The sequence below is a fragment of the Vulpes lagopus genome, chromosome 2 (assembly GCF_018345385.1).
Source record: "Vulpes lagopus strain Blue_001 chromosome 2, ASM1834538v1, whole genome shotgun sequence".
Classification (NCBI taxonomy): Eukaryota; Metazoa; Chordata; class Mammalia; order Carnivora; family Canidae; genus Vulpes; species Vulpes lagopus.
The window spans coordinates 48,416,171-48,442,300 of record NC_054825.1 but is presented as its reverse complement, the minus strand read 5'-3'; the positions used below and the strand labels follow the sequence as shown (position 1 = coordinate 48,442,300).

The following is a 26,130-nucleotide window of genomic DNA, read 5'->3' as shown; positions in this document are numbered from 1 at the left end:
TTTTCTTTCTTTCTTTGATTTTATTTATTTACCCATGAGAGACACACAGAGAGAGGCAGAGACACAGGCAGAGGGAGAAGCAGGCTCCATGCAGGGAGCCCATTGCGGAATTTGATCCCAGGACCCTGGGATCATGACTTGAGCCAAAGGCAGACGCTCAACTGCTGAGCCACCCAGGTGCCCCAAGACACCTTTCTTTTTTCCATTCTTTATCTGTCCTTTTTTATTTTTATTTTTTGGAGGAGCTGCTTGAAATCCTGCATCTATGGCATGGCTAGCGGGCTTCCCATCCAGGTCTGGGTGCAGGATAGCAGATCAGAGAAGATTCTTTTAATATAGGCCTAGTCCTGATGTTGGTTGTCAGCTAGCCTCCCTAGGTCTAGGGCAAGGTTCCTAAGTGTGGTCAAGTTGTCCAGTTTGCGAATTTCCCAGCCCTTCTATTCTCCTCTGGTTCTCGACTGTGTTGGCATCTTCTCTTGCTTCCCAAAATTCAGGATCCAAAGAGAACAGTAGTCATACCCTGCGTCACCCTGGGCAAAATGTAGGCAGTCTCCCCCTCCAGCTCCCGTCCACCCACTGCCCCTCTGTGAGCCCCATGTCTAAGCTGTCCCACAGCCCCGCCCTGTGTGCCATCACCCCCCATGCGTCCAGCACTCTGCAGGCCTCTTGTCATGAGATCTCCTCCTACACAGGATTTGCTAAACTCATTCATGTGAGGGCGTGAATCATCAGTAACAGTGGCTCCTTTCTGGAGCCTTTGTGTTTTAATTAGAGGCCAATGCCTTAATAAAAAATTTTTTTAATAAAAGGAAGACAGAAATGTGAGATGGAGTGATCCCCAGTTTCGGCCGCAGAGCCTTTGCTTGCCCACCGAGCACAACCCACCCCCCTTCACATGGATTGAAGGCTGAAGGCCATGGGCCTGTCAGCATCCCTGGTGGGGTGGGCAGCTGCAAGCCAGGATTCCTGCTGCCTGAGACAGGAGCCCGTCCACTGTAAAGTGGGGATGTCAGCAGGATTGAACTGTGAATCAAAAACTGGAACAAATCGCTTTAATCAACTAAGACCCAAACCTAATTCAAATAGTATTTTTTCACTGGACCGTGAACCAGCTTCATGGGTCCCCCTCCCCCTCGTTGACCAGTTGAACCCAGAACTGAACTAAGAAGGGAACATACTCATGGTTTTATAGGTGAGGACACTGAGGCCCTGAGAGTCGTGGCTGCTCAAGGTCACATGGTACCTCAGTGGCCCAGATATGACTCTTTACCCTGGTAACCCCTCACTCTCCCACTTGACTCAGAACCTCAAGACATAGTACATGTTACCTATAGTGTACTTTTTTTTTTTTTTTTTTTAAGATTTATTTATTTGAGAAAGAGGGGAGGGGAGATTAGAGGGGTAGAGAATCTCGAATAGACTCCACCCGCAGGGCAGAGCCCAACAGAGGGCTCTATCTCATGACTCTGAGATCGTGACCTGAGCCGAAACCAAGAGTCCGGTGCTTAGTAGACTGTGCCACCCGGGGCGCCCCCTCTTGTGTACTTTTGAATGGAGTTATAATCCAGATGAGAGCCAGGTGCCTAGGTTGGTATTCTCCGTCTTCCCTTTCTCCCTCAGCCCCCGAAAACCACAGAGAAAACCGTAAAATGTACTTGTGACTCGATTTTTATTGTGATTACTAGTGTGATCATTGTCATCATATTGCTCAATTAATCTACTTATTTTTAATTTACCTTTCAAAGCTTATGACAACATTCCCCTAAATCAGTGGTTCTTTTTTAAAAAAAAAATTTAAATTCAGTTTGCCAATATAGAGTCTAAAACTTAGTGCTCATCACATCACGTGCCCTCCTTACTGCCCGTCACCCAGTTATCCCTCCCCCCACCCACCTCCCCTAAGTCAGTGGTCCTTAACTGAGGTCACTTGGCCCCCAGGGGACATTGGCGCTATCTGGAGACATTTTTTGTTGTCATAGCTTGGGAGGGCATGTGCTGCTGGTATCATTAGGGAGAGGCCGTGGGTGCTGCTCACCTGTTGCCTAGGACAGCCACCCCCTCCCCCACAACACAAAATTATCTGCCCAGAGATGTCCATGGTGTTAAGATTGAGAAACCCTGGCTCAAATCAACACAGAACGGGAAGGAAAGTCTCAACGATTCAAAGTTTCCACTTTGCTGTGTTCCTCACAGCCTCTGCCCAGCCTGTGTCCTTAAACTTCCATGATCCTTGTAATGGTGGCAGGAATACAATTTACATTCTACTCGTTTTCACTTCGTCGAGCACGCTGAGCTTTGTCCCTCCGGCCTCATTTTCACAATTATGTGTTCGGGGGAGTCTAATGGAGTCCTCCGGGCAGGTTGACACCCAGAGGTCAGCTGACCAGTCCACCCTTCTTCTCGGGGTGGTGACCAAGGGATGCACCGGGTGGGCTGCATGGAGGAGGGGGTGGCTTGTGCGGGCCCAGCTGTGGCAGCCCCTGCTCCGCCTGCATCCCAGGCCTACCATCACTGTCTTCATCATCAAAAGGCCTTTATGAAGCACCCTGGTGAATATATCCTGGCCACGGGGTGGGGGGCGGGGGGGCATCTTCTGCAGGGATCTGCCCACCAGCTCCTGACATCTGGAGCATGTTGGCAGGGCCAGATACGGTATATGTCATCCAACCGTGAAGACACCCAATGACCGGGCTGTAGGCCCCAGGCAGAGGGCGCCACACCAGATTCTTAGGCACTATTCATGACAAGAGTAAGTGTGTCTGCAAATGCGAAGATTGGCGGGATTCCCAAAGGGAGCCCGGGTCTCCAGCTCCCTCCTCCAGCTACAGGCTTCTTGAAGCACATGGGGTTGTAGAACCTACGGGCAGGATGAGAGAAGGAAGGGAGGGAGGCAGTTGGACAGCTCAGGGACTTGGGGTCACGTGTTCAAGCGCACAGCTTGGGAGAACACTCAGCGCCACCAGAGCTGCTCCTCATGAAACCTTCTCACCCCTCTTGGCCTCATGCTGGTTCTCCTTCCTCTTCCCCCTGCAGGTGTTCCATGAGCAGGGCATCCTCTTCGGCTACCGACATCCACAGAGCTCCGCCACTGCCTGTGTCCTCAGTCCTTTTCCAAATGACCAATGAGACCCTCAACATCTGGACTCACCTGCTGCCCTTCTGGTACCTTCCAGCCCTCTTGACCGGCCATGCCATTCAGGAGCCCTGGGGACTGGGGCTTCTTTAAAACCCAGGGGGGTTGAGAAGGCTGAGATTCCATGGTGGGATTTTGGGGATTCCCTCATGGTCCATGAGCGTGGAACTGGGGGATGTTGGGGCCTGCAGCTGGAGTGAGCTTTAGCATATAGATTCTAGTAGAATTGAAGGAGTTCTTGGTGGTTCCCCGATCTTGCCCTGCTCTGGGACTTGATTTGATCTTATCCCCTTCAGTTTGGAGGCTTTCTGAGTCTCTCAGAAACCATGGTTAAAGTGTCACGAGCTGGAGCAAGTCACCTAACCTCTCCGAGCTTCACATTTTCCCATCTGTAAAGCAGAGTGATTGTCTACACTTTACTCAGGGTTGCCATGAGGATTATGGGGGAAAACATTGGAAAGGGCATCGGGCATGGAACTGTGGGAGCCCTGGGATCATTCTAGGGCCACAGTGGCTGGAGGCACTTGGTCAGGCAGCACTTTAATGGAGCAGCTTTGAGCTCAGAGGCCCGCTAAGACCACTGTTGGCTGACATCATTGTGGCCCAGGGAAGAGGGGTGGCTTGCTTACATCGCATGGGAAGTCCTGTCCCCAGTCCAGAAGCCAAGAGAATAGCCAGAGGGAGCTGCACACAGAGAGGGCTCAACGCAGGCAGTGCTTGATTAGAAGTCAGAAGACAGATCCAGGGCCAAACTGCAGGGGAAGGCTGGTGCCAGAGGCCTCCCCAGAGAAGAGAGAGCAGGCCTGGGGTGCAATAGGGTGATTGTAAGGAAGCTCTCGGCCTGCAGACCGCTCAGGCTGGCCTCAAGACCCTGCTCCAGGAGGTCATTTGTCATCGTGTGTGTGTGTGATTTTAAATTAAGTAAACCTAAGTAAAAAGTCTACATGCTTACGAAGTGTAACTTGCAGATGGGGCTAGAGTCAGTGTCTTCCCCTGGCCCCTGTTCTCCCCGGAGCTTCCGGGTCACCTGCTTCTTGCTGGTCCTCCCAGAGCTCCTCTGGAGATGTGAGCACCTGTGGTGTGCACACCCCCGGCCCAGTGTTCTCGCTTCCTGCTGCTCTTCCCTGGCCCACGAGCCTCTCAGGTGGTGTTCCATTTTATGGATGAGCCGCAGGTGATTCCAATGGTTCTAAAGTTTGTGCTGTTGCCAGGAGTGCGCTGGCCTGACCATGCTTGTTTATGGGTCTTGAGCTCCTGTGCCCAGACCCCTGTGGGGTGACTTCTTAGCTGTCCTGAAGCTGAGCCGCTCTGGCTGAGGCACACTGCTGCATACAACCCCCTGACCCTGCCAGGCCCTGAGAGATGGTCACCGCCGAGCAACACTGAGTGAGGAAGGCTAGGGGGAGCCTGGAGTAAGATGCCCTAAGGAAGTGGGGCCAGGGAATCATCTAGAGATGCTAGGTTTTAAGAAGAGAAAATAGCTTCAGCTCTGTTTTTGCTGAGACAGGAGGAGAAAGATCATAAGTGTAGCCAGAAGATGGAGGGATGCTCCTTGGGTTCCTGTGGGAAAAGCTTTGCAGTCTCCTTCCCCGGGAAAGCCCGTGGACAGAGGGGCTGGGTTTCTAGGAGCAGTTGGTTTGTGGGAGTGAGCAGCTCTGCAGCCAGGCCCACCTTGCCTGGGTCATGGGTGAGGCAGATGTGGTGCAGAATGGTCCTGTGGCTCTGCGTGGGGGTGGACCCAGAGACCAAGGCTCGGTGGAGATGCAGCCTGGGACCAGGCCAATCAGAAAGGCGATTGCAGCGTCGGGAGGAATAGCGTGGAGAGGAGAGAGAAAACATCCTGTTGTCTTCTAGACTCAGGCACCCACCCTCAGGCACCCCAGCCCCGGCCCCGGAAGGTTGCATCTGTTTGAGGAACCTTCCTGCAAGGGGACATAGACGAACCACAGGGATGGTGACCAGGCCACATATGGATGTTCTGGGGAGTGGTTGAATGCAATGGCGTTATTTGGTGTAAGGTTCAAAGAGGTGGGAGGCGTTATGAAGACTGCCTTAGGTATTTGATGGGCTAGTTTCCTATGGTCCTGTCGAGGAGAGCTGGGGCCCATCACATGGAGATATGTCCCCGGGAGACCAGGTATCAGCTCAGTGAAGAACTTTCCACATGCAGAGCTGCCTTGAGAGGTGGTGAGCTCCCCATCCCGGGACTCATGCAAGCTGAGCCTGGAGGATCCCTTAGGCAGGAGGCTGTGAGGGAGATCCTGTCGTTGCAAGGTGGGGAGCGGACGGCACTGGCTAAGTCCAAAGGCTCTCCTCTTCTCCTTCTGCCCATTTCCAAGCGAGAAGGGATCCCCGTCACCCTCCCTCGCTCGTAGCATTTCAGCAAAGTGAGAACACACGGGGTCAGTCATCCCAGGGGAGTGGAAGGCAGCAGATGGTCCCGTGAGGTGTACAAGAGGAGCCCCCAGCCACGGAGGTCGAGCGGGCTGCATTGTGTTCCAGGTTCTTCGTGTGGAGGTTTGTGACCGCCTTGTACGTGACAGACATCCAGAACGACAGCTACTCCTGGCCGCTGTTCGTGTACATGGGCACCAGCTGTGTGTACCCCCTTGCATCCAGCTGTGCACACACCTTCAGCTCCATGTCCAGGAACGCCCGGCACATCTGCTACTTCCTGGACTACGGGGCCGTCAACCTCTTCAGCCTGGGTACGTGGGGCCCTGCGTCCGCCCCCGTCCCCCAGGACGCTTTGATGGGCTTAGAAGAGTCACTGCCTGTGCCCCATCCAGGCTCCTGATGAGCGTTTTGTGACCAACCTGTCCCCTGGGGTGCTGGCAGATGTTAACAGATTCTGGGGAGCGGTGGGCGGGGGGGGGCAAAGGCCCTGATCTGTGGGCTGGGCCGGCCCGTGCGGCGTGCAGGCTGCTACCACGACCAGGTGCCAGCCACCAGGGGGACGCCGCCGCCTCTGGATGGGGACCTGAGACCCCTGCGATCTGCCTGCGAGATCTCGGAGAACTTAACAATCTACCGTCACAGGCCGGGGTGAGCCAGCCCTGCACATCAGTGCTGGTCTCTGTCCTGCTGGGCAGAGAAGGGGGCCCCAAACCCCACTTGTCGAGAGGCTTAGAGTTCGTTTGCTCCAAGTGCCATGGAACAGAGGGGTGAGCCCAAAGCAGGCGAGGCTGAGGGTTGACACCTGAGCCTCCTCGGGGTTTTCCCTCCAACTATGGGGTCCCCTCCTTGTGGCCCCATCTCGTGGGCATCTGTTTGTCCGCAAGTATCCTGGCTCTGGCCTCCTCTGCCTCCCACTCCTGCTGCAGGTATGAAAGCAGAGGCCCTGTCTCCCCTGGTCCAAGAGTGTGTCTGTGCGGAGCCTGCCTCCCTCATTTCCTCCCCTCCCTCCCTTTGCAGGCCACACACACACTCACACACACACACACACACACACACGCAGGCTTTACCGTGTCACCTCCCACTGCTCAGTGCTCTGCTGTCCAGTCCTCACCACTGACTACAGCGTGGCTGTTGGGGCCCAGCCTGCGCGACCCATGCAGCCATAAGGGCTTCTCTTCTGGGCACTCTCGCCAGCCTCTGATGCAGGGGTCCCTCGGTGCTCCCCAGACCGCCTCCCTTTCTCTGGTCCCTGTCACGTCACTCCCGGTTCACCTCCTGCCCGTCCGGGTTCTCATTTTCTCCTGCTGGCTCCCCTCCTCTGCTCTCCTGGCAGCCGGCAAGCTCAGAATCAGCCCTCCAGCCACTGCTTTTGTGTGGTCCAGCCTCGGGGTGATCCCACGCCATCCCCTGACACCCCTGGACCAGGCACTCCCAGACCCGTCTCTAGCTTACCTCTAGCCTGAGGTCCATGCTGCATCCAGCCCTGGGACCAAGACAGTCCACATCCCATCCTCCTACCCCCACCGCGCACATCCACTCCGCCTCCTGCAGTGTCTCCCCAGCTAGTGTGCCACCCCTACCTGGTCTCTCAAGTCAGAATCTATAAGTAGCCCTCGGGTTCCCCTCCCTCTCATGCCCCTACCGTCCTGTCCACGCATTCGGGTGGCTCTCTTCCCTGTATTCTTCAGATCGCTCCCCTGTGTGGGCTTCACTCAGACCCTCCTGCCACTCCCCTGCACCATTACAACAGCCTCCTCCCCACCTCCTGCCCCTCCCACTCCCCCCCCCCCACTCCCTGGGGAGGCTTCTCCAGCATCTTCTAACCATGGCTCCCCTACCACGTAAGACCTTTCGGGATTCTCAGTTACCCCAGGTGAACTCAAACTCCTTAGTCTAGAGGCTTCCTCAGTCTTACATCACTTGCCCAGACTCATGGTAAGAGCAGGGATTTGGGAGTCACCACCCGGCAGCACCTGATGCACATCACGAGGGGTGGCATAATGCAGTGCTCCTCAGCTGCCAAGACCACCTGAACCTTGGGCAAGTTCCTTAACCTCCCTAAGCTCAGTCCTCTCATCCACAAAATCGGCATCATAGCCGCCTCATAGGAGGACGTGAAGTTGGAGTGCGTTTTGCGTGTGGAGCACGCAGCCCAGTGCCCGGCACTTGGTAAGCCTCAGAGGGTAGCTCTTGACCATGATCGTCCTCAACCCTGACATCAGCCCCTGGGATGGGGGCAGTCGTTATCCCTGCACTGCAGGTGGGAATAATGAGGCAGCATGAAGGTAAGCTACCCAGGCCTCACAGCTTGTAAACGGCAGAGCCGGGGTTCGAACCAAAGTCCCAGGGGTCAGCTGCCGCCCTGAACTGTGTCCTTTCCCATCCCTGGCTCTCCGCCTGTCAGAGCTCCTCAGTGTCTGGTACCCTCCCACATGCCCTTACCTGGGAACTTACTTTTTCCCTCCCACGGGTGGGGCCCCTAGACCGGGACCCCTTCCACGAAGCTTTGGGCCCCAGGCTTGCCCATCATCCCTTCATTTCTGCTCCTTGCTCAGAATGGCTTCCTGAGGACGGGACCCTGGTCCTTCATGTTGGGTTTTCCAGCCGGTGGCCTAGTGCCTGGCATGGGGGTGTTCAGGGTTTCAGCCCGGACCCCCGCCCCTCCGTCTGCAGCCACCCCTCCTTCCTGTTCTCACTTGTACCCTGTGGAAACCCGCGGTTCCCTGCAGGTGGCATCAGCTCCCACTTCCTCCCTCGTTGCCAGCTGTTCCCCCCTCTGGGCCATCCTGTGCATTTTCACTAGGTTTTGGCCATCTTCATCATTCACTCAAAAACCTTCCATGGCTCCCTATTGCCTCAGAGAGGCTGTTAGCTTTCCCTAGCCTGGAATCCAAAGCTGCCTCTATTCCTGCTCACTGGAAAGCCCTCTACAGGGGTCTGAGCACCAATTATGACATGTGTGTGGGTGGGGGACAGTTCCCCACACCACCGAGCAGTTCCCCGGCACCAGCTGGGTGCCCTACAGTTCCGCTCATTTCTGACACCGTCCACCTGGGGATGGCATCACTTCCCACAGGTTAAGGGCTCAGTCCCACAGACCATGCCCTCCCCAAAACACCATGTGGCCTCCAACCCAGAAGCTCTCTGTACCTCTCTTTTTGGGTTTTTATGGAGACTTCATTAGTGGTGATTGATGAAGTCATTGGCTATTGGCAGTTGATTCAGCCTCTGGCCCTCTCCCCTCCCAGAGGTCAGGGGGGTGGGATTGAAAGTTTCAACTCTTGGGGCACCTGAGTGGCTCAGTGGTTGAGCGTCTGCCTTTGGCTCAGATCATGATCCCGGGGTCCTGGGATGGAGTCCTGCATGGGGCTCCCTGCAGGGAGACTCTGTCTCTCTCATGAATAAATAAATAAAATCTTTTTTAAAAAAGAAAAAAGTCCCAACCCTTTAGCAACCCCCTGGTTCTCCTGACAACCGGGCCCCCATCCTTAAGTGCTTCCCAAAAGTCACCTTGTTAACATAACAAAAGACACCTTCCTGGCTCTCAGGCTTAGGAAATTCCAGGGGTTTTGGAGCTCTGTGCCAGAAACCGTGCAGAAGACCAAGTGTGTATTTCTTACTAGAAGTCATTTCGCTTCCCACTGCAGTTTCGGGCAGTTTCGGGCAGGGTCTGAGGCTCCCTCTGCTCTTGCATGGCCTGCCGAGCGGGGTGTGCACCTTGGCCGCAGCCAGCGTACACAGAGAGGACGCATCCTGGTCCAGACTGAGAACCTCCCACTCCTACCAGGCTGAGGAAGAGTCGGTCCCCCAGGAGGGGGGGATTTCCCAGCTGAAATCCCACAGGCAGCCTGCTGACCTTTGGCTCTTTCTGCCTGTGTGACCTTGGGAATGCCACTTGGCTGCACCAGGCTCCATCTGTCAAGTGAGGTCAGAGGCAGAGCTTGAACTTGCATGGCTGAGGCCTGCCTCAGCCTTGAGCTAGGATTCCAGCTTTCTTTATATCTTTGGAATAACAGGTGACTGTAGGGCTGACCCCTGAGGCCTTGGGTTGACAGGCCTGTGGCTCCCTCTCCCAGTGGAGACCTGGTGAGGGTAGCTGGAGAGGCCTTCTGGTCCAGGCCCCTGGACACACCTGGCTGCTTTGAAAAGGACCGGGATCTCCCCTATTCTTTCATATAAAAGCTGCAGCAGACGGGTCTCCCAGGGGCCCTTAGGTGGCCCTCCTGTCACAGACTTCCAGACCTGACACAGTGAAACACCAAGGCTAGCCTCTTACACCTGACTCTCAACTGGCCAGTCCCTCGAGCCCCCCAGTAACCATCCACCTCCTGGCCTTGGCAAGGGCCCTCCCTCCCTGCCGTGTCCGTCTTTCCCCAAGGGGCACCCCGTGTCAGTGGCAGGTGACATGTGCACGCTCAGAAAAGCTGAACACCCTGAGGTGTCATCATGGACTAGAACTTGGGGTTAAAAGTGGGGGGGACTGTCTCTGAACTGCCTCGGGCGGAAGCTTTGCTTCGCCGCTTTCTAGCTGTGTGCCCGCCAGGTGGGTTGCTAAACCTCTGTGCCTCTTTGTCGTCATCTGTAAAGGAGGAGAAGTGCGCGGGTTTATGTTAGAGGGTGATTCTTAAGATTATGTGAGTGTGTAAAGCTCTGGGAGCAGGGCCGGGCTCAAACTGAATTCTCGGGGTAGGATCAGGGTAGGAGGAGAAGAAAGGGCGTGCGTTCTGGGAGAGGCTGTGGCACCAGCAAGGATGCTCTTGGGCCGGGCTCTGCTGCGTCCTGCCTTCTGGCCCAAAGCTGGTTTTGCCTCCGCAGGCTCAGCCATCGCCTACTCGGCCTATTCGATCCCAGACGTGATGGTGCACACCACCTTCCACGACTACTACGTGACCCTGGCCGTGCTGAACACCATCGTCAGCACCGGCCTCTCCTGCTACTCCAGGTACCTGGCCGCTGTGCCTCAGCAGGGTGGGAGAGGACGCTCCGTGGAAGGGGTGCTCGGGGGCCTGGAGCTCAGGCCCAGACCTGCTTCATGGGACCAGTCCTGGGCGTTTGAGGGGACTTCACACTTGCCTTAACACTCTGCTGTCACTGTCTTGAAGTTCTTAGTGAGTTTGGAACAAGGGGGTGGGGGGGCATGATTTCGTTCTGTACTGGGTCCTACAAATGATGCAGCTGGGCAGGTCACTTATTCATCCTTCTTGAACCTCAGTTTGCTCATCTGTGAAATGGGGCCAACACATCTACCTGCCTTGAGAGAGGGAGGCAAGGGTTGCAGGTAACATGCCTGGAACACCTGGCCCAGAGGCGGTCAACGGGCAACCTGCTAACAGTGACTGCGTGGGCCTGCCTCTTAGACACTCGAGCTCTCACTGGTGGATGATACTCGGGTGGCTGCCGTGTCCTCCGGGGAGCCTCCATGGCTGTGAGTCTCACCCACGTCACCAGCTCTGAGTCACTCTGGTGTCCCCCTTTCACTCAAGAAAGCTCATTGGAGTGTTAACACAAGAGACATTGTTTTGGGGCTAATGACTCTAGTTGACTCAGCTCTTTGTAAAAACAAACCGCCCACATTTCTGCTTCCCTAAATGATTTAGGAAACCTCTCAAATGGTGGTATTGGGGTGACATCCCCGTCTGGTTGGTGCCTGGGTGCTGGGTGCTCCCTGGGGCTGGGAGCTCTCGGGGTGGCTTAGGAAAGGGCCCATGGGGAAGCTGGCAGGTTGCACCCAATCCTGTGCCCCCGTCTCCATTCCAGGGAGCCAGTTGGAATCTCCCCACTGAACCCCACTGAACTCAGAGAATTACCATTCCTGGCAGCTGTCCACTGTCCCCTCCCTGGGAAGAAAGGGAGTGGAAGGGGAGCTTCTGTAACTTCTCTGAGGTGACCATGGCTCCACCTTTCCCTAGGGTGATGCTTGGGTGCCGTGGGACCGAATATAGGCAAGTTTCACAAACTTGACAAACCGGTTCTCTTTAAAAAATGGAAGGATAGATTCTTAAAGAGCATCCAGAATATTTGCCCCAACTCGTCTTCCACTTGCCTGTCTTGAGACAGGTTGGAAGCGTGGAGATGCTTTGCGTGGGAGAGTCTCATTTCTAGGCTCAGTGTCAACACTAGGGCTTGTTCATCCAACGAAAACAAGCCTGGGGGTGGAAGTGGAGGGTGAACTCTCTTCCCTCTCCGTGGAAATGCAGAGCCCTCCAAAAGCCCCCCAAAAAACATAGGATCTGCCTGTTGGGATAGAATCAGATGTCACAGGCTTATTCTTGTCCCCTCCCTGCTTCCTCAAGGACTCCGTCGATTGGAAACTTTCTGGAGCTTCAAGGGCTGCATGGGTGAAGGAGAGGAGGGGGTGAGACAAGGTGTAACCCACACAGAAAAGTAGTCAGGATGCCAGCAACAGCCCAGGAGAGATGAGGCATGCCCTAGAGGCACGGGGCCCAGCTGTGTGGACACACCTAGCTCTGGCCCCTGCATGAGTCATGATCCTGTTGCTTAGCTCCTGCTGGGCTGTGTAGCTGTGCTGTTTGGAATTTAGGATTGGAGAGAGGTGAGCACTGTGGGCTGAGGCGGCATTGAAGGCTCCCTCAGGGTTGAAGAAATGGCCTCGGTTCATGATCCAGGAACCCTCAATGCAAATCTGCTGCCTTTTCTTTTTTTTTCTTAGAACTTCCTGAGTCACCTATAAGCTACCAGGGTAGACTGTTTTCTTCTAGCCAGAAATCTATCCTTGGTTAATAATCAATAGGTCTTCTGGATGTGGCATGCCTGTTACCTTTGGACAGACTTGCTTGGCAGAGCAGGCTGGCCAGGAATCTCTTGATGCCTGCGTTTGGAGGCTACTCCCTTGTCAGTGAAATGGATTATTTCTGTTTACTTCTGGGGCACATCTGTCCATCTATCCAACCACTCATCCATCTATCTCCTCATTCACCATGTCCCTGCCCACCCACCACCCATCCATCCATCCATCCATCCACCCATCCACCATCCCCCCTACCCATTTATCCATCTACCTACCCATTCACCCATCTACCTACCCAACCATTCACCCATCTACTCATTCACTCATCCACCCATCCATCCATCCATCCACCCATCCATCCACCATCCCCCTACCCATCTATCCATCTCCCCACCCATTCACCCATCTACCTACCCAACCATTCACCCATCTACTCATTCACCCATCCACCCATCCATCTATCCATCCATCCACCATCCCCCTACCCATCTATCCATCTCCCCACCCATTCACCCATCTACCTACCCAACCATTCACCCATCTACTCATTCACCCATCCACCCATCCATCTATCCATCCATCCACCATCCCCCTACCCATCTATCCATCTACCTACCCATTCACCCATCTACCTACCCAACCATTCACCCATCTACTCATTCACTCATCCACCCACCCATCCACCCATCCATCCATCCTCCCACACATCTGCCTTCCCATCCATTTAGGTACCCACCCACTCACTCATCCATTCATCCAACCAACTAACTAACCAACCAACCAACCAACCAACCAACCAACCAACCAATCACTCAGCATTCCTTAAATGCCCATCATACTCCAGGCGTTATGTTAAGATCTGGGAATACCAGGAGGAGAAAGGCACAGCCCTTGTCCCAAGAGAGCACCCAGGGCAGTAGTCGAAGCAGCCGGCAGACCTCGTAAAAGCCCAGGTGGAGTCAATCGTTTCCTCTCAAGGCCAGAGGAGATGGCATTTAGAGTATAGCATTACAGAATGTAACCTATACAAATAATGATAATGTAAAATGACACCTGCTTGGATACACAGAGTTCTGCAAAGTGGTGCTAGGACTGAGTATTTTAGCTGGGAGGAGGGAAGGGCCTTTTGGACAGAGCAAACAGCCTGGACAGGGTGAGGGAGCTGGAGCAGATGGCCCTGGGAGGCAGCAAGGCGCTTCAGAGTGTGCACCGCGGGAGGAGGAGAGAGGATCTCCAGCAGTGCTCGTGTGTCCTACTGCGGACCTGTCCCCACTGGCTCCTGAAGGCCAGTGGTCTCTGTGGGAGGACATTCCATGGGCTCCGCTTCTGAGCTGAGGGGCTTCCAGGTGTGTTAACGGCTGCTGGCGCGGGGGCTGGAGGAACAGGGCCAGAGGTGGCAGAGTAGGGTGTCCCATCTGAGGGCTCTCCGGGTTCCCATCTCGCCTGGTCCTCTTCCCCTTCATGTTTTCATTCCCTTCTTCATCTTCAGTGTCTGAAGAGCGAGAAAGATGGTTCCTGCACAGCGAGGGATTTGGCCTCGATTCACTGCAGGAGAAGCAGGTGGAGAGGAGGGCCAGGCCCCCCGGAGTCCCGGATTTCAGGGGCTTGCTGTGTGGCCTCTGGCTTCAGTGTCCACATCTTAGGGTATCTGAGAAGAGATCTCTGGATTGTCTCTGGTTTGGTTGTTCTACGATGCCAGGGCTTCAGAATCTTTCCCACGATTTCTCTCCTTGCCTTCCTCCTCCCCCAAGTCTCCCCCTGCCCCTGCCTCCTGCTCCATCAGTCCATGGCGTAGCTGGGAGCGACAGAGAACCGCCACCTCCTGCCCAGAGCAAGAAGCAGCCCACAAACCCCATGATCTAAGTGGCATTCATTCCATTACTGTACGTGTCCTTAAGGTGAATCTCTACATAGAGAACCATGGTCTCCCTTGACTGGTTTTTTGGTCCTTATTATTGTAGAATCTAGTTCAAATGAATGTTCCAGAAAACTGCTTTCTCCTTGTGTAGCATTTGAGAAGGGAGATGAGAGAATGCGTGACCTTTCTGTGGCTCCTGGAGCAAGGTGGGATGACGGAGACCTGGCCTGCTCCTCCTGCTGGCCACCCAGAGGGGTGGGGTCCTCAATCCCTTAGGGACATTAGTCACTTAGAGTTTCCTATACATCGCAAGTCACGTAGGCTCTTTATTCACCCATGCAAGGCAGCCAACAGTTTTTTGTGTTTGTTTTTTGTTTTGCAGAGGGATTTTTGTTTTTTGGTTGGGGTTTTTTTTTGCTGTTTTTTTTTGTTTTTTTTGTTTTTTTACAAATACTTGCTCAGTGAAATGCCCTGTGGTCAGTGCTGTGAGGGAGAGAGGTGAATTTCCATCCTAGGTGGAAAGCAAGCTACACCGCGAGAGCCATGCTGTGGCAGGGGTGCTGTGGCAATTCAGAGTGGCAGGACCAGGCCCCGGGACAGGGTTTGGAGGTCAGAGCTGGACATAGCTGGAGGCTCGCAGTGGCCCTGACACTTCTAGGGGCTGCAGGGCTCAGCCACCTGACGGTGCTACTGGGTAGGGCCAGGGACCAGCATGTGGAAATGCCCACATTCCTGCAGTGTCACCCACACAATAGAACAACCATAACCACACACGCACACCACACCCACACCTCTCTGCACACCACACACACACACACACGCCTCTCTGCAGTAGAATGTTTCCAAAGGCTCACTAGTTTCAAGCACTGGTTCCAGAATTTGCTTGCAAATCCTGCCGGCTTTGTTGCAACACGATTTATCAGATTTTTGAACAGACTGGTACCGCATCGACCCTCTCCTGGTGGACCCTCTCCTCGCGCTTCTGCCCAAATCCGGTGTTTCCTGCCGACCTGGTTCTAGGCAGACGAGGCTTGACTCCCTGTAAACTGGTCGTGCGGTGCAGGGACTGTCTTACCAAGTGGGGCTTTGGAGACGGGGGCATCCGTGCTTTGGAGGATTCCGGGGCTCCCACCCCTCCTACCCGGACTCTCTGGCTGGGGCGACATCCTGTGGCTACCTGTGGAATTGCACCTCGGTAGGGGGAGGCCCCTCTCTGTGGCTGCTGCTCCTTCTGCCTTTTATTTCTCTGTTGCTGTCTCTCTTCTGTTCTGCTGTTTCTCCTTTTTTTCCCTGTAGACTCGGCTTTGCAGATGGAGAGGCTGGTTCGTTTGCCCCTGGGGAAGCACTTTATCAGGCCGGGCGAAATGTTGTCTCAAGTCACAGGAAATCCATGGTTTGGGGGATGGCCCTCGCCAGCCAGAGCCAGCTTTCCTCCTGTGTAAGTGGTCACAGAAAGAGCGTGTTTTCATGGAGAGCCTCTCCTAACCCAGGAAGGATAGGCGGCGGCAGTGCATGGGGAAGGAGGGAGCGGGCTGTGGTTGGACTGGGTTGGCCAGGGTAGGCTGTGAAGGTGTTGAGACAGGCTCTGGCTGTGGGGGCAGCGGGAGTGTGTCCCATTTGCTCCCCGGGGCAGAGGAGGTACGGGCAAGGATGAAGGCCTGCTCAGCCTGCTGAAGGGGTCGGGGTCTGAAACTTGGAAGCCAGACGGCCCTGAGTGTAAATCCTAGCTTTGCCTCTTCTCGGCTCATCGGACTTGGGGCAAGTCACCCAGAACCTGTCCGTTCCCTCCTATTCCTGTTTTCCGGCACAGCATAGCTGTAAGGTGGGGAAGGGGACAGAACAAATCCCGCTGCACACATTTTACTAAAAGCTGCCACGTAGCGAGTGTGCCTCTGTGATGTGAGTAAGCTCCTGGCAAGTCTTGTTTCATCAGATCCTTGCACCAGACCCGTGAGGGGGTACAGCCATCGTCCTGGTGTCCCATGTGAGGCCTTGGAGGTGCACAGGGGTTATATAACCTGTGGGGGCCACACGTTCACGAAGGGCGGAGGCAGGATTCAAACCCAGGCTGTCCAGGCCAGACACGGTGTGGGCATCGTGGCACGGTGCTGCCTCACCTCTCCCTGGGTTGGTGGTTTACTCCCAGGCCGGGGAGGGGGGGGTCTCATTCAGGGGGATGATACATTGAGGTCCCTTATTTCTCTTCCTCCTTTTCCTTGAGCTTCTCTTCCTTCTCTACCCAGTGCCTGCCATGTGCTTGTCTGACTTAGGACAGGGTCAGGAAAGGAGACACATGCGGACATGGGCCTTGAGAGAAGTTGAGCTTATCACTGGAGGCTGAGGGGGGCTTCTCAGGGCCCACAGCGGGTGCCTCTTACTCTGGAGCAGGGACCCTCCACTTGGCTGTGCTGAGGGCTGGGCACGACACACCAGGCTAGGGGGTCTTGGGGTCCCCTGACTGCTCAGGGGCCGATGTGGGAACGTCTGCCATGTTCCACACCAAAGGGTACATGGAGCAGAGGGCTTGGTAGTCAGGTGACTGCCCCGGCTATGGGGACAGGAGTGATGCGGCCAAGGGCAAAGGGCCTGGGCTGTGGAGCCACGGGTGGTGGTTGGTGGAGGAAAGGGTGGGCTGTGGGCTGGGACAGGGAGTCTGGGCAACTGGGTTGGGGTTGGAGCAGTGGTGGGACACAGACCCATCCCCGTGGGAGAGCAAGCTGAGGGGTGGGGGACCATCAGGGCTGAGAGGGCCCAGGTGCCTCCGCTGCCTGCCCCAGAATGGCCCCCCCACCAGCCTTGGAGCCCTGACTCTGCTCGCCACCCTTTTACTATACCTCGCGCTGCAGCCCTGTGGGCACCAAGGGAGGACCTGGCCCTCCCACAGTACCCCCTGGTAGTGGAGCGGGGCCTGCCCTGCCCCCCTGCCTGGATGGCCTCTGGGGGCCTGAGCCTCCGCCACTGAACCCGGCTCAGGGACTGTGGAGACTCTCTCTGCACCTCTCATGTCCTCCTGGTACCCCGCCTGTGCCATCTGTGCTGCCCACACCCCAGGCTGCCAGGCCCACCCTGGCCAGAAGCCCCAGCCAGCCGAGGCCCATCGCGCTCTGTCCGGGAGGCCCTACTGTCTCTGCCACAGTCGGCACCACTGAGTTTATTTTATTTTATTTTATTTTATTAAAGATTTTATTTATTTATGATAGACCTAGAGAGAGAGGCAGAGTCACAGGCAGAAGGAGAGGCAGGCTCCATGCCGGGAGCCCGACGCGGGACTCGTTCCCGGGACTCCAGGATCGCGCCCTGGGCCGAAGGCAGGCACCAAACCACTGGACCACCCAGGGATCCCCGGCACCACTCAGTTTAATGTTGGCTCCGTCTTTGGACCAGAGGCAGGTCAGGGTGTTGAGGAGGAAGAAGGGGAGAAAGGCCACATTTACTAGGTTTCCCCAGGCCGGTGTCCCTGTGTGTGGTCCCAAGGATTCCAGAAAGCTCTCCAAGTAGTTTAACGCTTACTGGAAGCAAGGGCTTCTGCACAGCAACCACCTGGGCAGCTCCGACTAGTTAGACATCTCGTCCTTCACAGACGTGCTGGGCCCAGGAGCCTACATGGGAGGTGGGGGGAGGCACCCATGCCCCACACGCCCCACACTCCCCACACGCACCATGTGTCTCCCCATCCTGTTGTTACTGGACTTCGAAAGGCTCTTTGGCAGTTCAGAACTTGCTTCTCGAAGGGCTTTTCCAGCCCGGTTGGGGCTTGGCTTCGTTGGACACCACTGCTTCTTGTGCTGCGGCCCCAGGAGATGGCCACCCCCGAGACCTTTCCGCCTGCTGCTGTCGGGGTGGGAGTGATGCACGGGCCGGTGGACAAGCCGCCGGCCTCAGGAGGAGGTTGCACAAAACACTTGCCTTCCGTTGACCTGCCCTCTGCTCTTCGTAACGTCCGCGCATGTATGTAATTTACTGACACTGTCTCCATTCCCACTTCTCCCCTTGCCCTTCCTGATTTAGGTTTCTTGAAATCCAGAAACCCGGGCTCTGTAAGGTGCTTCGCGTCCTCGCCTTTGCTTATCCCTACACGTGGGACTCCCTCCCCATCTTCTACAGGGTAAGGGCCCGGCTCTGGCTTTTCTCTGCCTGCTGGCAACACCAGGGAATCTGTTGTGTCCTGAGCTGCTGGGGGTCAGAGCACCAAAATAATGTATTAATGTATTAAAACAGACTGAATGTAGAAAGCAGATATTACAAACTAGTTTCCACTAAGCCATACATTAAAGCTATTTGCAAAAATGTAAAATAAGGTCACTCATTGCTTTTTTGTTTTGAAAAAGTTGTTTTTCTTTAGATCACTGCAAGTCATGGAGTCGAGACCTGGGGGCTCCCTTAATAGCACGTGCAGAGTAGTTAGGAGACAGTAGGAACACAGAAGCCCTGACAAACCATAGGAGATGCCTCAATGGCCAGCACCGACTGGGGGCTCAGAAGGAATCCTGGAGGGCTGGGCAGGGGAGGCAGCCTGGGGTTTAGTGGAGGCGCCAGGAGAGTAGGCTCTGGAGGCAGATCTCTAATACGTACTCACAGCAGGACTTTGGCCAAGTTAGGTGCAATCTCTGTGCCTTGTTTTCCCTCATCTGTACAATGGGCACAGTAATAAAGCCTTCCTCTCTCAGGCTGTGGGGAGGATTACATGAGGGGAACATAGAAAATGCCAGCTGCTGGTAAGTGTCCAGTAAATGCATTGTTATGTGTTCTCATTAATTAACATACTAGTAGCAAAGAAAAAAGTATCAATGAAGGTCTTAAGGATAGATGGGGATTAGAGAACACGAAAGAAGAGGGTATAGGAGGGACACAAGAAGGGGGAGAGTCCAGGCGCTCTCAAATCAGATGGACCTGAGTTTAAATCCCAGTCCCACTGCTCACTGGCTATGTGACCTTATACAATGCACATAACCTCTCTGAGCCTCAGTTTCCTCATCTGTAAATGAGGCTGACATCCCCTCCTGCACCGGGGGATGGAGGGGGGGCTCATCAAACCCGCAGATCTGAAGTCTCAGCAATGCCTGGCATAGAGCCTGTACCACTGAGTAGAGTTGCCCTCCCAGCCTGAGGTTCGATGCACGAGGCAGGGATGGAAGAGGAGGGCCAGAGCTGGCTCCACCTGTGTGGGCCTGGGGAGAGTCCCTGGACTCCTTCCTCGAGGACACAACACACAGAGGACACCAGAGCAGAGAGCAGAGCCCGTCCCACGCGCCACCAGATCGCAGAGCAGAGGTCTGGGTTCTCACAAACGGGGTGTGCTCCTGGCACTCGCTGCAGCGGACGGTGGGCAGTGGGGAGGGGCGGTCTGATCCTGAAGGGCCATGCTGATGAGCACCCAGGTTCTGGAATCAGCCTGCCTGGACCCAGATCCTAACTTCGCTGCTCATTAGTGGTTTGCACATCACCCTCTGGCCCGGCTTCCTCATCTGCAAAACGGGGAACTAGAGTCTGCCCCAGGTAATTGTTGAGGCTCTGATGAAATCACGCAAGGGTAGGGGCTGGCCCAGTGCCCTAGGTAAGTGACACCGGCTGTTGCTATTCATAACAACAATACAAAAACCATACTTAACTCACAAACAGCATAATGGCCGTAATTAATACATTTTGATGACTCAGAAGGCCTTCCAGGGATTTCTAGGCCTTAAAGCCCTAATTAGAAACATGAGACTCGGTGATGCTCTGGTCAGCAGTGACTTCAAGGGTGAATAGACCACTTCTTACTATACTTCTATTTTACCCCTAGACAATAGAGTACCAGTAGATCTAATAGGGTTTTTCTTTTCCTTCCTTTGTTTTGGTAACTAAATAGCCCAAAAGGCTTTATGAGCATTTGGAGGATTAAAATACAGTTGCCTTGGGTCTCAAATGATCGCAGTCAGAATGGGAATTCTGCTCACACCGTCCCCGAGAACTCCCTTTCTAAGCCACAAACCCGAGGAGGTGAGGGCCTTGGCCTGTGGTATCCATACACGTGCTCAGAGACGTCTCCTGGTGATAGGAGGGGACAGGGCCTCCCCTCAAGACCCGATGTTTCTCTAAATGCCTGCAGCTGTTCCTGGTGCCCGGGGAGAGCGCACAGAATGAAGCTGTCTTGTACCACCAGAAGCACACGGCCATGACCCTCTTGGCCTCTTTCCTCTACTCTGCGCACCTGCCAGAGCGCCTGGCCCCTGGACGCTTCGACTACATCGGTGAGTGTGTGGTGGCCCTGTACCCTGTCATCCTTCAACCCAGAGAGGCCCACCCCCGACCCCGTCCCTGACACCAGTGTGTGCAGTGTGAAGGGGATGCAGGGGCAAGGAGAGGAGCTCTTCCACAGGAGCCTGTTGAGGCACAGTGCAAGTGGAGGCGGGATGTCTGTAGCCAGCAAATGGCAGCGGAGGATGGGGGGGGGCGGTGAGGATGGAGAGCAGGTGCATCTAGGATTCTAAGCAATTCCTGTGGGTTACAGGGACTGGGGACCCCATTGTTAGCCAGAACATGAAATCCCATTATTAAATGGACATTGAAGGCAGCCCTGGAGGGAACGGGATAGACAAAGTACAATTGGCTCTGAGGCCACCAGATGGCAGGGCCATGCTAAGGAGGGGGGAGAGTGTCTTGCCTTGTTCAGGTAGGTGCAATGGGACCAGAGTCTTAGGAGAGTGATGGTTCTCAGGTGTGGCCCCGAGACTGCCAGTTTCAGCATCATCTGGGAACATGCAGATTCTCAGGCCCCGCCCCAGACATCCCAAAGCAGAAGCTTGGGGCATGGGGCCCAGCCTTACCCAGGCTGTGTGAGGCTCCAGGGGAAGCTGAGCCCCACTGCAGGTAGAGAAGTGATGTGGCGGGGAGGGGCCATCAGAACCCAGGGACTTCTACCTGCTGGGAGAGATCCACCCCCACCCCCACTAGGGAAGTGGGGTGGGCATTGGCTGGAGGAGGTAGCCCTGGGCCACTTTGGGTGAGCCTGATGGGTCCTGGGGACAAGTGGGCCCTAGATAAGCAAGCTATCCTGGGCATCCAGGGGTCAGTCCTTGTGCCTGTGTGGTGGGCAGGGACCTTGGTTCTCCCCAATCCCATTTGGCCCAGTGATTTTCCATCTCCTCCCACCTAAGAGGTGGCCAGACTTGCTTTCTTGGCTCTAATAAGAGCTGTATCTCCTTCACTTACTCTCTCTTACCGGAAGAGATTACAAAGACCAACATGCTTATAGGGCAGTTTCCAAAACAGGGAGGGAGACAGGGCGGAGGAACTGGAAGCTGCCTGCAGGAACCGCACCCACCTCCCTGGCCCCGCCCGGATGAGCTAGAGGTGATTGTAGACAAAGGCTGGGGCTGCGGGAAAGGTAGCTTGGGCCTTGTTTTGCCAACTTCCTGGCCTTTCTCTCTCCCTCCCTCCCTTCCTTCCTAATCTTTTAAAAAAGATTTTATTTATTTATTCATGATAGACAGAGAGAGAGAGAGAGAAGAGAGAGAGAGAGAGAGAGAGAGAGAGAGGCAGAGACACAGTCAGAGGGAGAAGCAGGCTCCATACAGGGAGCCTGAGGTGGGACTCGATCCTGAAATTCCAGGATCCTGCCCTAAGCGGAAGGCAGGCGCTCAACTGGGTGAGCCACCCAGGCATCCCTCTTTCTTTTTTTTAAAGGTTTTATTTATTTATTTGAGAGAGTGAGAGAGAGTACAAGAGGGGTTAGGAGCAGAGGGAGAAGCGGGCACCCTGCTGAGCAGGGTGTCCGATGCCAATGCCAGGCTCGATCCCAGGACCTGGGGATCATGACCTGAGCCGAAGGCAGAGGCTTACGAGACTGAGCCACCTGGGTGCTCCCCCCTGGTTTCTTAATAGTGTCTCATTCATTGACCTTTAGTCCCATCCTCTTGGGCCTGGGGGTCCCAGAGTAGAAAGACACCTGTATGGGGGAATGTTCGCCAGACTTTGTTAATGACAGATCATCAACAAGGGGTTAGGAAACTTCTCCGCCCTACAGCAATGGAGTCTGCCAGACATGGGCCTACCCCTCCCCACGCCTCCAGCCCACATGCTGACTGGTGAGCGTTGGCCCACAGGAAGCTCCTCCACATTCCTATCGGGCCATAGTGCTGAAATCACTCTTCTTGCTGTAGCCACACTGCAGATACATCTCATGCTCCTGGCGCTTTCTGTCTTTATCTCCTGCCCTAATGGAGACAGGTTTGAGCCTCGGGGCTCAGAGAGCCAGCAGGGCTCTCTGCTGGACAAGAAGCCACTTGGCTGCATCACAAGTAGATGTGGCAATCCTACATAGGCCCCGAGTCTGGCCTGAGTGAGGCAGGGGCAGCATGTCCAGGCACACCTTCTTCCCTGGGGATGCAGCCTGGGTTGCAGGCAGCTCCCTGCTGTAGGGAACTCACTGGCCACCCACCCAACAGGACTCTCTCTCTCACACTCCCATTCCCGACTCTGTTTCTGCTCAGGAGTGCAGGTGGTCAGGCTGGTCCCTTCCCGGGACACTTTTGAACACTTACTCTGGGATAAGTCCTGGGGGTATGACGCTGACCTCTCTCTCTCTCCACTACTTGATATAGATGGAATCTGACATCAGACAAGTGGTCTCTTGTGCTTGGCTTCTTGCATCCAGCATGATGTGTGTAGCCTACATGCCATAGTAGAGTATCAACAGTCCATTTCTGTATTGCTGACCTTGGTGGCCTTTTCTGTGTTTGCCTAGGTCACAGTCACCAGCTATTCCATGTGTGTGTGATCCTGGCCACTTACATGCAGATGGAAGCCATACTTCTGGACAAGACTTTGAGGAAGGATTGGCTCCTGGTCAACTCCCGGCCCCTGTCTTTCCCTCAGATAGCTGGAGCCATACTTCTGTGCCTCATCTTCAGCCTCAGCAACATAATTTATTTCTCAGCTGCTGTGTATCGGATTCCCGAGCCAGAATTACATAAAAAAGAAACATGATTTAGACCATAAGCTTTTCATGCCAGATGTCAACATTAAGCTACAACATCCCAACCACTATAAGGCAGTGGCATGGTACCAGTTTGCCAAAGTCTAAAATATTCACAATGGTGGGTGTCTTGGAATTTTTGAGTAGGTTCATGTCAATAAGGTATTTAACTGGGGAAATTTCTCTGGATGTGCATTAATTCTGTATTATGATTTTAAAAGGGGAAGATGGGTTCAATTAAGTCCTTTTTGGGCAAATCCTTCACATTTCATTAAGTTTTAAATTTATTTAAAATGGGTTTTGCAGTTTTCTTTAATCAGTTGGATTAAGCCTACCACCCTTGTGGCTTTGCTATTAAACAGTTGAATGAAGCTTTACTACCTTGTAGTATTACCCTTTGAAGATGGAACTTTCTTCATTTGATGAATTCCACACAGCACAATCTCTGCCCAAGAGGTCCACAGTGGGAGGGGAATAAGCCAGAAAGATCAGCATAGAGAACATGAATAGGAGGAAGTTGGGTCTATGGGAACCCTAGAGACTGGGGAGGCACCCAGAATGAAGATACCTGATTTGGGGAGGAGTCTTCTTCCTTTCTCCACCTAGTGAAGGGAATGAAAGTGAAGTGAAAGTGAAAGTCCTCTTTCCCACAAATCCATTCTGCCTCAAAGTGCCAATTCCCCTGTCATATGGATTTGGATCTTCTTAAAAGTCCACATGGCTGGGTGTCCATGTTCTGTTTTGTTCTGTTTTCTTGTTGCTAGTTTGATGCTGCACAGTATTGTGTAGTGCAGGTCAAATATGTTATGTGTGGGAACTGGCTGAGTTAATCCCAGTCAGCCATGTTTATCTGTCACCTTCTAAATCAATGACATTACCATATTTGGGGCTGTTATACATTTGATGTTGCTTCAGCATTTCAAATATGCTGCAAAATTTAGTGTTCATGTGCAGAGTGTGCTAAAAGCCTTCCTAACGGGTTGGTCAACTGTAGTGATTCTCAAGCTTTACTGTGAATCAGAAGAACTTGGTGGGTTTGTGACAAAAGCAGATTTCCAGGCCAAATCTGGAGATTCTGCATTCGTAGTTTAAAATGTAGGTCTTTAGAGATTTGCCCTATATCTGAGCAAGTCCCCAGGTTATTCTAATGCAGAAGGGCCCCAGACCAAACTTGAAGAGATGCTTTGTGATGAATTCCATGAGGCACTGGGCCTATGGGCTTTGCTGTGATTGACCTACTAATTTTCCACACCTTACCAACCTAAGGATGTATCCCCTGCTTTCTACTCTGCACAAAACTGAACGTTTTCTCATCTGTTGCATTGGGAGTTAAAGTTTAGTGTTTCGTGGTGTTTTCTTCGGAGAGTCCAGAAATGCTGATGCAAAACAGTTTTTAACAGAGGCCCATTAACCCCTGATCTGCATTTGCTAATGACTTAAGGGGTTGTCCATCACAAAGCAGGATCTTCTTTGCTGACTCAGGAACACCCCCATATCTTAGAATGCCGCCTCTATAGTTAACTGGCCCAGAAACTTGAATGGCCTTGTGAACAGCTCATCGTCCAATCCTCTGAGGATAAGTAAAAATTTATATTGGATGAGAGTGGTCAAGAAATATGATTTCATTAGTTTTATTATCTGTTTATTTCCTCTGGGGAAGGTAGACTGATAAAATTATATGGCCTGGTAAATTTTTGGTACATTAATTGCCAGCTGCATGACAAAATTTAGTTTTTGGCAACAATCTGACATTGTTAGTGGAATTTTACCCCAGCAGGGTCTGTGGGCTTCCATTTCATCTTGCTGTAACGGCAGTTTTATGCTGAAAAGTACAAAGTTTAAATACCCTCTTCCAGTAATGCCAAAGACACGAAGCTTTTAAATATCTCTTATTTAGAGAGAGTGCATTAATGTTCTTTGGCTCAGAAATAGTTGAAAGATAATAGGTGATTAACTTGAAGGACCTTTAGATTATTTAATTTTTGGTTATGTGGCTTTTTCATCATACTTAATGATGGAAAAGAAATGGTAACAAAGTAGGACCGGAGTTTCATACTGTTTTTATATGTTTGGCAAATTTAGTCCCATTGTATACTTTTTGGGCAGTGTTACAAGTTAAAATTTGATAACAGTTTCCAGTGTACAGATTGGAAGCTTCTAGATGTTTGACTGAGAATGGGTTCAAATATATTAATCACCATTAGGTATTAAGTGTAATATGGGTATAGTTTTGGTTAAGCCATCCCAGAAAGTCAAAAAAGCTGGCAGTGGGTGAACTGAAGACCTCACCAGGAAGTCTTTTCATGTAGCAGCTCTCAGCGTTTTTTGCGTGTCTCAATACAACCTGGAGATGTGTCATATTCCCATTAGTAGCAACTGCTCACCATGGCACTGCCTCAGAAAGGATTGTCGGGGGTGGGGAGACCACAAACTCCCCATGGGATGTCCCTCTTCTTCCTCTCCTTGCTTGAGAAGCACTGCTCCAAGATTTCCCAGACGCCACAGTTGTGGTGACACTTGAATGTTTGGATGAGGCTGTGTGTCCACTTCCTCGTCCTCTGCTCATCTTAGAATTTCACTTTCCACTGGTCAGTTTTTAGAGAGAAACGAATTTGTCCCTGTGGATTAGAATGAGAGGTGGGAGGCTTTAGAAACCACCTGAGTACAAAGTGATCTAAATAGCTGGTCTGCAGCAGTCTTTCTCAGAGTGCTTGATGTGGAACCCAGCTTACCTGAGAGGTAAGGTGAGGTGGAGGAGACCGGTGTGGTCACAAGTGTTGGCGAGACGCTTCATTTGGCTCTATTGTGTCCCAGATGTGTTTTGGCCATGGCACTATATGAAACACCTGTTAACCCAGTATGACAGCACTTTATAACATATTAGTTGATAATGCCAGTCTCTGATTTTCTAGCCAACAATCCATCATGGACGAAAAAGCAAAGACCCATTTCCAAACTCAGATGTTCTTCCAATCTAACTAATGTCTGGTTTTCTTGAACTGTGTGGGAGAAAAAAAAATAAAATGTATTATAATAAA

The 26,130-nt window shown here is 53.3% G+C and overlaps 1 protein-coding gene across 1 annotated transcript; it reads left to right on the top strand.

Annotated features, from left to right (window-relative positions):
• The first annotated feature begins 595 nt into the window (after nt 1-595).
• Nucleotides 596-26,130, top strand: PAQR5 (progestin and adipoQ receptor family member 5). The gene is given in 8 exon segments (XM_041731384.1): nt 596-712; nt 3,034-3,108; nt 3,110-3,162; nt 5,636-5,841; nt 10,346-10,472; nt 18,145-18,241; nt 20,225-20,366; nt 22,862-26,130. Coding segments are annotated over 8 exon segments (1,059 nt in total). The 3' UTR covers nt 23,104-26,130.